This window comes from Bombina bombina, chromosome 2, assembly GCF_027579735.1.
Source record: "Bombina bombina isolate aBomBom1 chromosome 2, aBomBom1.pri, whole genome shotgun sequence".
Classification (NCBI taxonomy): domain Eukaryota; kingdom Metazoa; phylum Chordata; class Amphibia; order Anura; family Bombinatoridae; genus Bombina; species Bombina bombina.
The window spans coordinates 639208577-639226425 of record NC_069500.1 but is presented as its reverse complement, the minus strand read 5'-3'; the positions used below and the strand labels follow the sequence as shown (position 1 = coordinate 639226425).

The following is a 17849-nucleotide window of genomic DNA, read 5'->3' as shown; positions in this document are numbered from 1 at the left end:
TAGAGTGTGAGCAGTCCCCTCCTCCTTTGGTATTTATTTTGTTTGCCTATTTTATTTTTATACTTTTTGTTACCATAAATCAGTGTCATTGTGTACTCCTACTTATGTACTCAGTGCTACGGAATTTGGTGGAGCTTTAAATATAAATAATAATGACAATAATGTGCTTTACTGTAGTGGGTACAAGTTCAAAATATGTAGAAATAATTGACTAAGTACTGAAGCATGTGGCATTTTAAGGTTTGGCTAAATGTAGGTAATATTAAATAGAAAAAAAGGTTTCTTATGCAAATTTCTGTAAGGGAATCCATTTTGAAAGATGTGCTTGTTTTAAATGAAAATTAATAAATTTAGCTCTTGGTTGATATTACATAATTATAAAACATTAGTATGTCTTTTTTCCTAAATAAATAAAATAAAAACATAAAAAACAGAGACGCAAACACCTGAAACCACTGTAATTGTTAATTATGTGTAGTAATTATTAATTGTTTAGTTTCTTTCTTTTCCTGTCATTAAGCGTTAAAATCTTTTTTTTCTTAATGCACTCAGAGAGACTGGAGTGAATCCCATGTCATTCAGAAATCCAACCCTGCAACATGCTACACAGTGATTGCTTGCTTAGTGCAGGAGCTCAGAGAACTGCTGGTCTTGAGCAAGAAACTAGTAGTGAGACAATCTGCAGCAGTAGTCACAAAACCTCACCTATTACCATCCGTGGAGATTAAAGGGACATTCTGATAAAAATGTTAATGCACATAGATGAATTACATATTTAAATAGAAACATATTTGCAATATAAATATATTGGCAAATATGTTTCTAGTAAAAGTTGTCACTGTTTTAGTGTTAGCATTTTTCTCTGCACGTGCATGTGAAGCATAGCTAGATATTCTCAGTGCACCAGCATTTTAAATACTGTAGCTGCTCAGAGCACCAATGAGACTTGTATTGTGTCAGCAATTAACAAATTGAGTCATTACCAGATGGTACAACCACCTTAGGCTCTTTAAGCAAAAGCTGTGTTTAAAATGCTGGTGCACGGTGCATACTTAAATACACTTTTGAAACAGCTATAGCTTTTATTAGAAGCATTTTTTGCTAATACATGTATATTACAATAATGCTTCTATTAAAAAGAAAAATGCATCTATTTGAATTCCAATTTTGTCTGGAATGTCCCTTTAAACACAATTAATCACATGGCGAGTAGAGCAATAACATTTGCACATTTTACTGAAACTCAACATTAAAGGGACATTTAACCCAAAATGTTTCTTTCATGATTCAGATGGAGAATACCATTTTAAACAGCTTTCTAATTTACTTCTATTGTCTAATTTGCTTCATTCTCTTGATATTCTTTCCTGAAAAGCATATCTAGATAGGCTCAGTAGCTTCTGATTGGTGGCTGCACATAGATGCCTCATGTGATTGGCTCACCCATGCGCAGTGCTTTTTCTTTAACAAAAGATATCTAAAGAATGAAGCAAATGAGATAATAGAAGTAAATTGAAATGTTGTTTAAAATTGTATTTTCTATCTGAATCATGAAATAAATTTTTTGGGTTTAATGTCCCTTTAAAGTCTAAAGGCTACTGTCATGATTCCCTTAGTGTGATTGGACCATTACAAGGTGAATATTCTCACAGAGGATGTACATAGAGATAGGGGGCGCGATCCGATATCGATCGCAGTTTGCGGCGCAAGCGAGGGAACCGGCGTCGCCCGCAGTTTCAGCTCGCAACTCGAGCCATCCCATATAGGTCGCCGTCAGATGCTAACGTGCTGTAAGTCTCACAAACCAGCGATGTCCAGAAATCTGCGTAAGTACAAATTTCTGGCGTCGCCAGTGACTTGCGGCACGTTAGAAACTGCCGGCGCCTATAAAACCTGACTAAAGTTTAAAACACCTGCACTGTCTAACACGCCTCCCTAACATAGCCCGCACTGTCTAACACGCCTCCCTAACATAGCCCGCACTGTCTAACACGCCTCCCTAACATAGCCCGCACTGTCTAACACGCCTCCCTAACATAGCCCGCACTGTCTAACCCTCTATCCGCTATCCCCCCTCACTAGCCTAACAATAAAAATGCTATTAACCCCTAAACCGCCGCTCCTTTACCCCGCCGCAACCTAATAAAGTTATTAACCCCTAAACCGCCGCTCCCGTACCCGCCGCCAGCTATATTATATCTATAACCCCCTAAAGTGAGCACCTAACACCGCCGCCATCTATATTAAAATTATTAACCCCTAATGTAAGCCCCTTACACCGCCGCCATCTCTATTAAAATGATTAACCCCTAATTTAATCTACCTACCCCGCCGCCAGCTATATTATCTATATTAACCCTAAGTATATTATAGTTAATATAGGTATTACATTATATATATTAACTATATTAACCCTAATTATATTAGGGTTAATATAGTTACTATAGTATTTATATTAACTATATTAACTCTATCTAACCCTAACACCCCTAACTAAATTTATATTATATTAATCTAATTCATTTATAAACTAAAATATTCCTATTTAAATCTAAATACTTACCTATAAAATAAACCCTAAGATAGCTACAATATAATTAATAATTACATTGTAGCTATGTTAGGGTTAATATTTATTTTACAGGTAAATTGTTAATTATTTTAACTAGGTATAATAGATATTAAATAGTTATTAACTATTTAATATCTACCTAGTTAAAATAATTACCCAATTACCTGTAAAATAAATCCTAACCTAAGTTACAAATACACCTACACTATCAATAAATTTAATAAACTACTAACATCTATCTAAAAATACAATTAAATTAACTAAACTAAATTACAAAAAAAAAAAAAAAAAAAAATTACAAAAAATAAAAAAAAGATTACAAGATATTTAAGCTAATTACACCTATTCTAAGCCCCCTAATAAAATAATAAACCCCCAAAATAAAAAAAATTCCCTGCCCTATTCTAAATTCAACAAATTTCAAAGCTCTTTACCTTACCAGCCCTTAAAAGGGCCTTTTGTGGGGCATGCCCCAAAGAATTCAGCTCTTTTGCATACAACAAATACAATACCCCCCCCCCATTACAACCCACCACCCACATACCCCTATTCTAAACCCACCCAAACCCCCCTTAAAAAAGCCTAACACTACCCCCCTGAAGATCTCCCTACCTTGTCTTCAAGGTAGCAAAGTCTTCATTCTTCCGGCGTCATCTTCAATCTTCTTTCTTCGCTCCGCCGCCGCGGAGCATCCATCCCGGCCGACTGCTGAACTTGGAATGAGGTACCTTTAAATGACGTCATCCAAGATGGCGTCCGCCGAATTCCGATTGGCTGATAGGATTCTATCAGCCAATCGGAATTAAGTTAAAAAAATCTGATTGGCTGATTGAATCAGCCAATCAGATTCAAGTTCAATCCGATTGGCTGATCCAATCAGCCAATCAGATTGAGCTCGCATTCTATTGGCTGTTCCGATCAGATTTTTTTAACTTAATTCCGATTGGCTGATAGAATCCTATCAGCCAATCGGAATTCGGCGGACGCCATCTTGGATGACGTCATTTAAAGGTACCTCATTCCAAGTTCAGCAGTCGGCCGGGATGGATGCTCCGCGGCGGCGGAGCGAAGAAAGAAGATTGAAGATGACGCCGGAAGAATGAAGACTTTGCTGCCGCTTGGAGGAAGACGTCGCCGGAGGAAGAATTCTTCTTTGCCGCTTGGAGGAAGACATCGCCCGGATCGGATCAGGAGTTCGGCCCGGTGTGGTGAAGACAAGGTAGGGAGATCTTCAGGGGGGTAGTGTTAGGCTTTTTTAAGGGGGGTTTGGGTGGGTTTAGAATAGGGGTATGTGGGTGGTGGGTTGTAATGGGGGGGGGGTATTGTATTTGTTGTATGCAAAAGAGCTTAATTCTTTGGGCCCTTTTAAGGGCTGGTAAGGTAAAGAGCTTTGAAATTTGTTGAATTTAGAATAGGGCAGGGAATTTTTTTTATTTTGGGGGTTTATTATTTTATTAGGGGGCTTAGAATAGGTGTAATTAGCTTAAATATCTTGTAATCTTTTTTTTATTTTTTGTAATTTAGGGTTTGTTTTTTTTTGTAATTTAGTTTAGTTAATTTAATTGTATTTTTAGATAGATGTTAGTAGTTTATTAAATTTATTGATAGTGTAGGTGTATTTGTAACTTAGGTTAGGATTTATTTTACAGGTAATTGGGTAATTATTTTAACTAGGTAGATATTAAATAGTTAATAACTATTTAATATCTATTATACCTAGTTAAAATAATTAACAATTTACCTGTAAAATAAATATTAACCCTAACATAGCTACAATGTAATTATTAATTATATTGTAGCTATCTTAGGGTTTATTTTATAGGTAAGTATTTAGATTTAAATAGGAATATTTTAGTTTATAAATGAATTAGATTAATTTAATATAAATTTAGTTAGGGTTAGATAGAGTTAATATAGTTAATATAAATACTATAGTAACTATATTAACTATATTAACCCTAATATAATTAGGGTTAATATAGTTAATATATATAATGTAATACCTATATTAACTATAATATACTTAGGGTTAATATAGATAATATAGCTGGCGGCGGGGTAGGTAGATTAAATTAGGGGTTAATCATTTTAATAGAGATGGCGGCGGTGTAAGGGGCTTACATTAGGGGTTAATAATTTTTATATAGGTGGCGGCGGTGTAAGGGGTCAGATTAGGGGATAGATAAGGTAGATGGCGGCGGTTTTAGAGGCTCACAGTAGGGGGTTAGTTTATGTAGATGGCGGCGGGGTCCGGGAGCGGCGGTTTAGGGGGTAATAACTTTATTAGGGATTTCGGGGGGGGGGATCGCGGTTGACAGGGAGATAGACATTGCGCATGCGTTAGGTGTTAGGTTTATTTTAGCAGATCGCGGTTGACAGGGAGATAGACATTGCGCATGCGTTAGGTGTTAGGTTTATTTTCTAGTTAGTTTAGGGAGTTACGGGGCTCCAATAGTCAGCGTAAGGCTTCTTACGGCTGCTTTTTGTGGCGAGGTGAAAATGGAGTAAGTTTTCTCCATTTTTGCCACGTAAGTCCTTACGCTGCATATTGGATACCAAACTGCGCGGGTTTGGTATACCTGCCTATGGCCCAAAAAACTGCGGGCGACGGCAGAAATATACGGGCGTAACTTCTAGGTTACGCCGTATATGTGATACCAAATCCGCGCAAATATTGGCGTCGCCGGCTTTTGCGGGCGACGCTTTATATCGGATCGACCCCAGGGAGTGCAAGTGTCAGTCATAGTCCAGATAAGATTAGAAAGAAAGCTGATTATTTTAGTGTAGAGCTGCCAATTTCCCATTAATAAGTAAAACAACTCATTAGGCTGAAACCTGTTACTATTTAAATACTCCTGACCAGTTTTATGTGATGCTAAAGTACAAATAAAAGTTGAAACATAACCCATTGTCAGTGCATCACCTGATTAATAATGCTCACAATAACAAATTTACCATGTATGCCTTGTAATTCATAGAAAATAAAATGTGATAACTGTCAAGCAATTATAATTATAAAAAAATGTATAAAGTCATCTTATTTTAAATATACCCCTTTAGCTGTTAGTTTAGCACAAAATAAAAATGATAAAAAAAGTGCATTGAAATTAAATTAACATTCCTATATTAAAAATGTAATTGCAAATTAAAAAAAAATTATTTAATTATTATTTAATTAAAAATTATAAAAAGAAAAGCATTTGAATTAATTTACTGTATATAAAAATATATTATAAATAATAAAGACAAATCTAAACAGAGTGTGCAAATATAACTGTTTAGTGTGAAAAAAATATATATATTATAAAACTTTTTAAAATTGTATATTATATTTTCTTTTTCTTTTACATATTTAAAAGAAATTAAATGGATGTGCTGAACAATGTGAAACAAAATGTAACAAGGCCTGACAGTTTTATTAGGCCCTACACAGGTGCAAATAATTAACTGCGCACCCAGTCTCCTTATAAAAGTCAAGTAATTTGATTGTTTTAATTCTTTCTCAATTGTACGCAAGATGAAAGATTTCCTTTTTACATGTAATCTCCATGACGATCTTTGCATCCAGTTTATGTCTTTTATCTCTTCATTTTACAGGATTAGAAAATCCCAAGAAGCACATTAATATGTGGCGTTGTCAGGATTGTTCAACGCGTTTTATTAAAGCACCATGACTTCCTGAAAGAGCTTGTTGTGCTTATTTCTAAAAAGAGGGGGTTGCTCTTCATGATACGGAGCAGATGAGTGAGACATTCCCACTGTTGCCTGGTGTGTTAAATAATCCTGAAAAGGAAACAAAATCTTGCTGGAGGTCTTACTTTTGAATAAGCCGTCTCCAACGGGAAAAATGAGCCCCATCTGGGGCTGCCATTTGTACTTAGCTCTTACCTTGCTGTTCATGACATTGAGGTGCCTGAACGCCTCATTCATCAAGGTCAACCGTGGGATAAAAGTGATGAAAGGACAGAGCGTCTTTCTATCAGAAAATGACCTGCAGTTTTCCATTCCCAGGGAGAAAGATGCCTGTAAGGTTGAAGTTGTTGTAAATGAACCAATAACTCAGAGAGTTGGGAAGTTATCTCCTCAGGTATGTAAAGTTTAAAAACACCTTCTGAATGGCCTTACGGCAACTAAAATGTTATCAAATCCTAAGGTTTATAAGACTAAATTAAAGGGAACAATAATGATATATTCTAATGTGCTGAAGCATTTTCTTATTGTTCTATTGGTTGCCTTTATCTGTACCACACAATACATTACACATATAGGGCTTGGTCACACAATCCTTTAGACTTACCTAATGATTTTCTACAGGAAATCACCATAAAATATTTTGATAACTTCTTCTAAAGGATTGTAATCAACTCTATAGTTGGCAAAGCACAACTAACCCTGACCAATAACAGAGACTGCTGGCTACACATTTATTGGCTCAGTATTGTATTGCCAGCCCCCTCCTTTGTAGGGCCATAGAAAAACTTAAATCTTTTTCTACAGAAAATCACCATTAAAGTTTACGGGGGGTGGGGGGGGGGTTGTAGATAAATAATTTGATCTTTTTTTTTAATAAAATATTGTGATTGACGCCATGGTTTGTTGCAAGCAGCCATTCAATAATAAAATGCTCTAACACATTATTGGCTAGATTACAAGTGGTGTGCTAAATTTGTTTTTTTGCTCACATGCAAATACACTGCTCATAGTAAACTTTTAATGTGAGTTGATTAGCGTGCCGATTACAAGTTGAAAGTAAATTGTTTGAGATTGAGCAAAACCCTATGCGTGCTAACTTCAAGACTCACAGTAACCACAACCTCGTTAACTTCCTCTCCCCATAGACTTAAATAAAGCGCCTTTTAAAAAAACACACCGTATTAGACCTACAGTGCTAAACCTGGAGGAAGTTATGAATATTTCACATAGAAGAAAATGTTTTTTTTTTGTTTTAATTATATATATATATATATATACATATATATATATATATATATATATATATGATTTTTTTTGTAAATTATATATACCTACCTATATACCTACCTATATATCTATGAAAATTGAAAAACATTTTTAAACATGTTTTCACTGTAAATATTTTACATTCCAAAATAAATATATATATATTTATTTTGGAATGTAAAATATTTACAGTGAAAACATGTTTAAAAATGTTTTTAAATTTTAAAGTGTTTGAGTGGAAAGGGCTCCAAAGTGTGTGTATATATATATATATATATATATATATATACATACACACATAATATTTTCATGAATAATTTTTATCAGATAGTGTATAAATGATTGTAACACTTTATTTTAATGTACTTATGTTGTGCCAGGTGCAACTTTTTTAACCCTTACACTTAGGTCTTCACTCACGCAAACCTGACATGTGCTAATTTAGTTTGTGCTTGAACAAACACGTTTGCTTTCAACTTTTAACTAACTTTCAAGTTAGTGCGGTTGCAATATTTGGTTATCGTGACCTGCGTTAACAATAGCACACCACTTGTAATATAGCCCTATGATGGTGTCCCTTTAACCATATCTGAGGTATATATCATTAGCATTTACATTACATATATTAGAGAAAAGATAATACACCCTATGCAATGTTTAGGAAACATTCTAATGTAGCAATAAAAACTAATTTTTTAGAGCATTTTAAGAAATGATCAGTTATAGCTATGTCTTTAACCCCTGTTCACAGGCCCCATATTTTAGTGTAAAGGAACATGAAACCCATTTTTTCTTTAATGATTCTGATTACTTCTATTATTAAATTTGCTTTGTTCTTAGGGTATTCTTTTTAACAACGGATACCAAAAGAGCAAAGTAAATTTGATAATAGAAGTAAATTGTACATTTTTGTTTAAATTATATGTTTTATCTAAATCATAAAAATTTTATTCTGACTTTTAGCTCTCTTTAAAAGTGAATTATTTTACAGTTTAGGGAGTACTGCATTTTGGAACCCCCTCAAGTAATCTATTTGGGTTGCTATGAACTTGACACCTGGTGAAACTGGTTGTATAATACTCAGTGTAGGTACAGTGAGACTGTATAAGAACTGTGCCACAAAAGGAAAGGCTGCCCTTTTTAAAGTATATGATTCTGAACCTCTACATATACCAAAAAAGACAAGAGTACAAAAAGTGATAAAAACGGATCGCTAAATCAGCTATTCCAGAGCCCCTGATTAATAAAATGTAATTTAATCTAAATGTATATTAAATAGATGATGAAATAGATATTTAAATGACTATTCTCCTAAATGTTCAAAATTTGTTTGTGTATCACAAAGAATATATAATGAATGAAATTCAACTATAAAACTCTGTTTATAGATTTATTTTGGATATTTAAAAACTTATTATAAACACATAGATAAAATCATGAATTTAAGACATAAATAAAAGTACATAAATAAATAATTAAGGATATGGCCACTCCAAAAAGTTAATGTTCAAATGTTAAAACACATATGGTTAGACAACAAAGAAAAAACAAAGTAGAATTTGCAATCTGTTATGCAGGACCCATATTAAATGCAGTTTATACTGATATGACAGTTGAGCATATAGTCTCTGTTAAAGAGTTAAAGTGTTCTAAAGGAGTTTATATATATATATATAAGTCTATCAGGAGTACTTCTTCAGAGTATAATCCAGGTAGTTACTCACTTTTCCTGCCTCACTCATAGCCTCACTGATAGTGTCTGGTATCCTTCCTGATGGTGTCACCCCTGCGTGGGTGTAGCCAATTGTCTGTTAATACCAACTGGACTGATATTAGATCGTATGTATCCTCTGTTTGTCCAAGTAGTTAATGCTTTGTCAATTTGCAGTTTAATACCCATTTGACAGATGTTAGGTCTTGTAAATCCTCTGTATGTTTTTTGGGGGTGTTGTGGGTATCAACAATATTCCCCTTCGCTCTGTAGGTCCGCAATCGGACCATGTTAGGTTACCCCTGGCAATTAGGTTAACGGGTAATAGTAAAAGAGTCCTCCTTCAGATTCGCCCGGCAAACCCCTGTTTGCAAAACGGGGCTAGGTGAATGTCAGGGTACCTACAGATGTATCATAGAATCTAATATTTCATTTTAGCTAAAATCTAATTTGATATGAATTGGTCTCACTATAGCCCCTGCCCCCCTTCACTGCTGCTTAAAGACAAGTTGGAAAACAAAAGGGATGATACAGTTGTTTAATTAGTGAAGATAGATAATGGGCATTTGGCCTTTGAAGACATGGGCCTGATAATTAACCAAGCATTAATGCATCCTGGAATGTTGGAGAATGTTGCTTACCTGACATAAGTCAGGTAAGCAAACAGAAATTCTGAGAATATAGTAATTAGCACAGGCCTGTTAATTGCCCCTGGACCTACAGACGCATGGGAAGCTAAAAGCCTAAGAATCAAGATTTCAAAATATCTTGTACTTTTGATAAATTATCTACATAGTTCTTAGATAAATTAATGTATACCTAAAGAGTCATATAAATTATTTGTATATTTAAAATACTCAAATGGCATATGTGTATTAACCTGGGAGATGTGTCTAGCGCATAAGATACATATTCACTTTAGAATTAAAGGTAACTGTCTATTTTAAATGTTCAACCCACTTTCTTCAGAATAACAACAATTATTTCTTTAATTTCAGACCTGCATCTGTTTTTTCATGCATCAAAATTTATTAGAAATATGAAATATACTGTATTCATATTAAGATACAATATAATGCCAGGATGTTGAATGCTATGATTCTGTGAAGAAAAATAATTTACAGTATAATTTCTTACTAGTATGATACTGGAAGTATATTCATGTTTGGCCTCTATAAATACATGCTAAGTTATATTAAATGGGATATATATATGTTGACCAGATAATTTTATTAATACTGAAAATTAAAGTATATGTAATAAACATTTTAAAGGCTAGATAGTAAGCTGTTAGCAGCATTGATGGTGAAACTGCATTTCTGGTTATCTGCTACTCCCTAGTGGATTAAAACTGGTATGACATCCAAACGGATTAATTGTTTAAAATAGTCATATGTTCCCAGCAAGCCAATCAAATGTTTTAGCTCTAAGAGCCTATCAAAGAGACAAGCTCAGAGGGCCAATGGAAAGACAAGCATCCGTTAAGGGCGTATCCAACAATTATCAATGATTACAAAAAAGGGAGGGGCCTATCACTTGAAAAGCTCATGCATAGGAGAAAGAAGGAGTCTTTGCTTGCTAAAATTTTGACTGATAACTTTGCTGCCATTTTGGGAGACAGTCACTATAAGCGAAATTGGGCTACCTTTTCTTATCCATATTGCAAAATATCTATCTTATCAATAGAATGCAAGCTCAATCCTATTGGCTGATTGCATCAGCCAATAGGATTTTTTCACCTTTAATTCCGATTGGCTGATAGAATTCTATCAGCCAATCGGAATATAAGGGACGCCATCTTGGATGACATCCCTTAAAGGAACCTTCATTCTTCGTTAGCCGTCGTCAGAAGAGGATGCTCCGCGCCGGATGTCTTGAAGATGGAGCCGCTCCACGCCGGATGGATGAAGATACCGTCTGGATGAAGACTTCTACCGGCTTCGCTGAGGACTTCTGCCGCTTTGTTGAGGATGGATGTCCGGTCTTCAAAAACTGTAAGTGGATCTTCAGGGGTTAGTGTTAGGTTTTTTAAGGGTTTATTGGGTGGGTTTTATTTTTAGCTTAGGGTTTTGGCAGAAAAAGAGCTAAATGCCCTTTTAAGGGCAATGCCCATACAAATGCCCTTTTCAGGGCAATGGGGAGCTTAGGTTTTTTAGATACGATTTTATTTGGGGGGTTGGTTGTGTGGGTGGTGGGTTTTACTGTTGTGGAGTTGTTTGTATTATTTTTTTACAGGTAAAAGAGCTGATTTCTTTGGGGCAATGCCCCGCAAAAGGCCCTTTAAAGGGATATTGGCAGTTTAGTTTAGGCTAGGGTTTTTTTATTTGGGAGGGGGGCTTTTTTATTTTGATAGGGCGATTAGATTAGGTGTAATTAGTTTAAATATTTGATAATTTCTTTTTTATTTTGTGTAATTTAGCGTTTGTTTGTTTTTATAATTTAGTTAATTGTATTTAATTAATGTAATGTATTTAATTGTAGTGTAAGGTTAGGTGTTAGTGTAAGACAGGTTAGGTTTTATTTTACAGGTAAATTTGTATTTATTTTAGCTAGGTAGTTAGTAAATAGTTAATAACTATTTACTAACTAGTCTACCTAGTTAAAATAAATACAAACTTGCCTGTAAAATAAAAATAAAACCTAAGCTAGCTACAATGTAACTATTAGTTATATTGTAGCTAGCTTATGGTTTATTTTATAGGTAAGTAATTAGTTTTAAATAGGAATTATTTAGTTAATGATAGTAATTTTTATTTATATTAATTATATTAAAGTTAGGGGTGTTAGGGTTAGACTTAGGATTAGGTTTAGGGGTTAATAACTTTAGTATAGTGGCGGCGATTTTGGGGGCAGCAGATTAGGGGTTAATAACAGTAATGTAGGTTGTGGCGATGTTAGGGACAGCAGATTAGGGGTTAATAATAGTTAACTAGTGTTTACGATGCAGGAGTGCGGTGGTTTAGGGGTTAATATGTTTATTCTAGTGACGGCGATGTCGGGAGCGGCGGATTAGGGGTTAATAATTTTATTTTAGTGTTTGCGATGCGGGAGGGCCTTGGTTTAGGGGTTAATAGGTAGTTTATGGGTGTTAGTGTACTTTTTAGCACTTTAGTTATGAGTTTTATGTTACAGCTTTGTAACGTAAAACCCATAACTACTGACTTTCAGTTTACGGTACGGATCTTGACGGTATTGGATGAACCGCTCACTTTTTGGCCGGACAGGCAAACTCGTAATACGGGCGCTGTGGAAGTCCCATTGAAAAAGGACTTTTTAAAAGCTGCAGTAGTTATGTTGCGTTACGGCCAAAAAAGTGTGCGGTACAGCTAAACCTGCAAGACTCGTAATACCAGCGGTAGTGAAAAAAAGCCATAATGCTTCTTTTTCACTCATACTACAAAACTCGTAATCTAGCCGTATCTTTGGTATCTTGGTAGATATATTACAAAAAGGCAAAAACTTAAAGGAAAATGTATTATGAACAAAAAGAGTCACAGTACATTTATATATAATACAAAAGGAAATTAACAGAATTACACACAAAGCAACAGTTTTTAAAAAAAGGAGTAAAATAACAGATCCCAATACTGTATTAGCATAGATCTCCGTTTCAAAGGAGTTTGGTAAAAAAGAAAGTCACTTACACTGTTGTCAGCAGCCTCCCATGCAGAATAAAAATAATATTCATCTCAATTCATCATTAAATACATTTTTTTCCTGAGGTCAAGTTTCTGACCAGGCCCCTTTCAGAGTGTGGCAAGTAGGGTAGCCATCACTTTTTATGCCATAAACCTGATTGCAAGCACTAGCTGAAGCTATAGGATTTCTTATAATTGTATTTAAATATATACAGTACCCATACAATCTTAATCAATCCCATTGTGACATCATCAGGATTATTTTGATACCAAACATGTCATGTCTGTTATATTTGATCACCCAGTAACATTAATATGATTCAAAAATATATTGAATGTCATCTCTACTTGACCTCAGGTCTGTGTCTTGATAGTAGACACTGTCTTCTGTCTCTCTGTGTTGATAGCTTGGCCCATAAACATCACTGTCCTGAGAAGAGCGAATTGCACCTTGTAGCTGGTTCACCAGATGTAGGTAATAAAAATAATTTAAAATAGGGTTCTGATAAAGAGTTATAAATAGCAAACATGGAAATGCAGGACACAGAAGAAAAAGGAAAAGAAAGAAAAATTAACCCCAGAAATACTAAAATCATGAAGAGAATGAAACAAATTTTATAATAGAAGTAAATTGGAAAGATGTTTAAAATTGCATGCTCTATTTCAATAATTTAAGGAAACATTTTGCGTTTTATGCCCCTTTAAGATTCAATAAAAATATATACACTAATAATGAATACAAATAAATAATGCAAGATCTAAGAAATTCATTTTTCCTTAGGTATTTGACTGCCATTTTCTTCCCAATGAAGTGCAATACATTCATAATGGCTGCCCCCTTTTGGATGATGATGGAGTCATGCTCAGGCTATACAGGTAAGTGTAATAACACATTCAGAGTGCATCTTTTGGGAAAACATCTTGTGTATTATTTTTGTCATTATGAAAAACTGACTGTGATAAATTTAACATACAAACTATGGGCTAAAATATGAGTGGAGCACTATTTTGCGCTCACGCTCAAATGTAAACTTTGCAAGATTTCATCGTTTTTTGTACGTCGGGTAAAAAGTTTTTGCTCATGAAGTTAGAATATTGCGACTGTGCTAACTTATTCCCTCATAGACTTCAATGGAAATGGATAAGTGGGAAAAAGAAACCTAACACGTAACAAGTTGCGCAAACCCGAACGTGCGCTACTCCTGACATGCTCAAAGAGCTGCAATAAACCCCTTATTGCTTGCATGCAACAGTTAGCGCCACTCATGATCTAGCCCTATATATGTTTTTAAAGCCCAATATTGACTTTACAATTAGTTGTGTGAAAATTTGCCATTCTAAAGCAGAATTAGATTGATAAGTATATATTGGGCCCTTACAAAGGGTTAAACGGTTTAAATCTGGCTTATTAGCTGCAATGCAATGCTGTTTCAGAGCAGGACATGACCTGTGAACCATTAATGAGAAGCACTGATATGTAGCTGCTAATCACCAGCTAAGTCCAGCTCAGGACTGCCAGGAGTCCTGTCTTTTTGAAGGCTAAACACATAAGGGCTGATCACATTCTATTGTTTAATACTTATTGGCATGTTAACGGCCGACAATAAGTTGTTGATGTTGACGCAATCACAATCAACCATTTTCATTGTTTCAATGCAGTATTTTTTTTATTATTGTTTAGGTGAAAAATTACCCTATAGTGGATATAAAAATTGCAGATTTTTGAAATCTAAAGACAGATATAACAAGAATGTAAATGTCAGACTTTTTCCATATGTAATGTAATATCCCAACAACAACAAAATCCAGAGAAAAACAAATCCACAAAGTTAGTTGTTGCTGTAAGATTGGCTTGAATGTTTGGTGTTGCATCTTACTTGGAGAACCATGTTCCACAAAGAGTTGCCAAAGAAAATGCGAGAGCTAATTGATGTAAGGTACCAATCAGGGAGGGATATACAAAAATATTAAAGGTACTGATGTACCATGGAGCACTGTGAAAATCTTCATGAATAAGGGGAGAAAATGTGGTACCACAGAGACACTGCAAAGATCAGGACGATCCTCCAAAGCTGATGAGAGGACGAGAAGAAAACTTATCAGGGAGACTTCCTAGAGGCCAACAGAAACAATAAAGGAGCTTCAGGAATTTCTGTCAGGTACCAGTGATGGTGCATTAGACCACCATCTCTTGTATTGTGCAAATGGCTGGGCTATGGGGTAGATCAGCAAGATGGAAACCCTTTCTTACAAACATAAATAATGCCAAAGATGAATTCAGTTACCCCAAAAATGTGTGCTGTGGTCTGATGAGACAAAGATTGATCTTTACGGTCTAAATTGTAAATGATATGTTTGGCATGAATCCAAGAAAGCTAACCATCCAAGGAATACCATAACATCTTTGAAGCATGGTGGTGGTAGCATCATGCTTTGGGGCTGCACTCTTCAGTTAGGTCAGGGGCTCTTGTCAAGAAAGATGTGATAATGAATAGCTCCAAATGGCAAGATATTTTGTAACAAAACCTGTTGATCTGTCAGAAAGCTGAAGAGGAGAAGGAATTTCACATTCCAACATAATGAGCCAAAGCACACATCCAAGTTGACCAAGGTATGGCTTCAGAAAAGGAAAATCAAAGTATTGGAATGGCCCAGTCAGAGTCCAGACCTCAATCACATCCAAATTTGTGGAATGACCTAAAGAGAACTGTGCACAAGAGATACTTGAAGGAACTTAAACTTTTTTGCAACAAAGAGTGGGATAAAATTCCAAAGTATAGATGTGCTAAGTTAACAGAGTTATTCTCAATGACTTGCTGTTGTAATAAATGCAAAAGGTGCTTCCAAAAAAAAGTATTAGTTGGGTGGGGTGTGCAAATTTATGCAATCAGGGTTTTGTAGTTTGTTTTTTGTTTCTGGACTTGATTGTTGGAAGATCACATTACACATAGAGAAAGTCTGACATTTACATTCTTGGTATTTCTGTCTTTACATTTTAAAAATCTTCAATTTCATAGAAGTGTATAGACTTTTATATCCACTGTATACAGAACATGTGCCAGACCTCTTTTTTTTTATCAAAATCGAAATTCTTGGGCATTCTTACCAAACTCAATAGCTAAAAAGACTTGATAAACTGCAGACAACACTTTTCAATTACTGAGTACCCCAAAAGTTTTCAAATGTAGCATTGGTTTTGCCCATGGACAAAAGGTACTTAAATAACTCCCCCATGTTAAATAACAACATCACCAAGCAGATACAAACACTTCAATTAAAGTTTAAAAATAATAATAATAATCACATTAATACAAATTAGTAAAATTAATAACCAAACACACACGTATGCATTCTCTACCGATAATGCCCCTATTCAGATTCCTTAGAGAAACATATACAAATATCGCCGTAGTTTTGGAGCACAACAGGTTAATTGCACACACATTAGCATATTTTCACACTATTAAAAGAAATCAATATATAGGCCCTTCAACCTGTGATGTACTATTTAAAATGTACCTAATAAATATATATATATATTTTATCTGGACTTGTTTGTTGAAGATCACATTAAAAAGTCTGACATTTACATTGTTGTTATTTCTGTCACACATTAGCATCACTTCATACTATTTAAATAAATCAATATACAGGCCCTTCAACCTCTGATGTACTCGCTACCCCTGTAAAATCATTCATAAATTGTTTTCCAATTACAAAATTGAGAGAATAATGGTGCAAATAAGTATTTTGTGTTGTTCTCAGGAAGTAACAATTTGAGCTTCAGGAGTATTAACAGCAAAAGCATTTTGATTGTGATTACTGAAAAACACCCTAACAATATCGGCCTTATTTCCGAAATTATTATCTGCGGAAAACAAGCACTAGATTGTGACCGCCCAACATAGTTGCCATGGAACATTTATACAATAAAAACTGTTTTGTTTATCCTCATGCATTGGATTTTTTGTTTTTCCTTTTAGGTTTACAGAAACGGAAACATTTACTGAAACATTTCTCCTCAGAGTAAAACTAACTGAACCTGACTGTAATATCATAAAGTTAGGTCTTAAGAAATTGGAAGTTCCAGAGTTTTATGGCCTATCCAATATTATTGATAAGAATATCCTAAGTTTTAACTATGACAAAAGGCCGAATCTTGATTGCACAATTAAAGTATCCCAGTCACAATCACTTCTGCCGGCTCACGGTCAACTTGTTACTGGAGATCCAGTGAAAGAAGAGCCACGTGGGGATCAACCACACAGTTTTTTCCAGAGATCCAGTGAGTTATCTATATTTGCTACATTCTAGGCTTATTTGGCGATAGATGCATTGTTATCATAGAATATTCTGCTCAGTGCCAAGCTGTATGTAATGCAATTAAGTGAACGAATTGTCTGAAATAAGCATTATACAACTAACTTAAGGGGCATTGTGTTTCCAATGACTTGCTATTCCTGCTGCAGATTATAAAATGTAGCAGAAATTGCTCCAATAGGTGTATTTTTGTATATGAAATTACTGTTTTTGCCAATTGAAAATACAACCCATTTAAAGGGACATAATACTCATATGCTAAATCACTACAGCATACCTGTAAAAAGCTGTCAAGAAAATATCACCGTATAACATGTCTATGTAAATACATCTCTATGTAAAAAGGGAAGATATTTTACCTCATAATTTTTACAGCTCACCAGAGTAGGTGCTGTGTAAACAGTTATACTTTAGCTGCTGTTCAGCTGCAAGTTAAAAACTAAAAAAAATAGCCAATCAGCATCAGCAGTGCTGAGGTAATGCTTTGCCTTTGCTGTGATCTCATGACATTTCACTGAAATCTCATGAGATTTCATAGAACTTACTTAAATTGAATAGGAAAATAACATAACTGTGCCTGCACATGACAGATGCACATTCCCTAGCTTGTCCTGAGACAAGCATCCTGACTGGCGTCTTACAGTCTCTT

General features: G+C 34.9%; 1 protein-coding gene across 1 annotated transcript in view; it reads left to right on the top strand.

Annotated features, from left to right (window-relative positions):
- FREM1 (FRAS1 related extracellular matrix 1) overlaps window positions 1–17849 on the top strand; it is a 379269-nt gene that overhangs the window by 90818 nt on the left and 270602 nt on the right. The window contains 3 exon segments of the mRNA XM_053702577.1: window positions 6170–6659; window positions 13662–13756; window positions 16864–17165. Of these exon segments, the coding sequence (XP_053558552.1) occupies window positions 6420–6659; window positions 13662–13756; window positions 16864–17165 (637 nt within the window). The 5' untranslated portion in view covers window positions 6170–6419.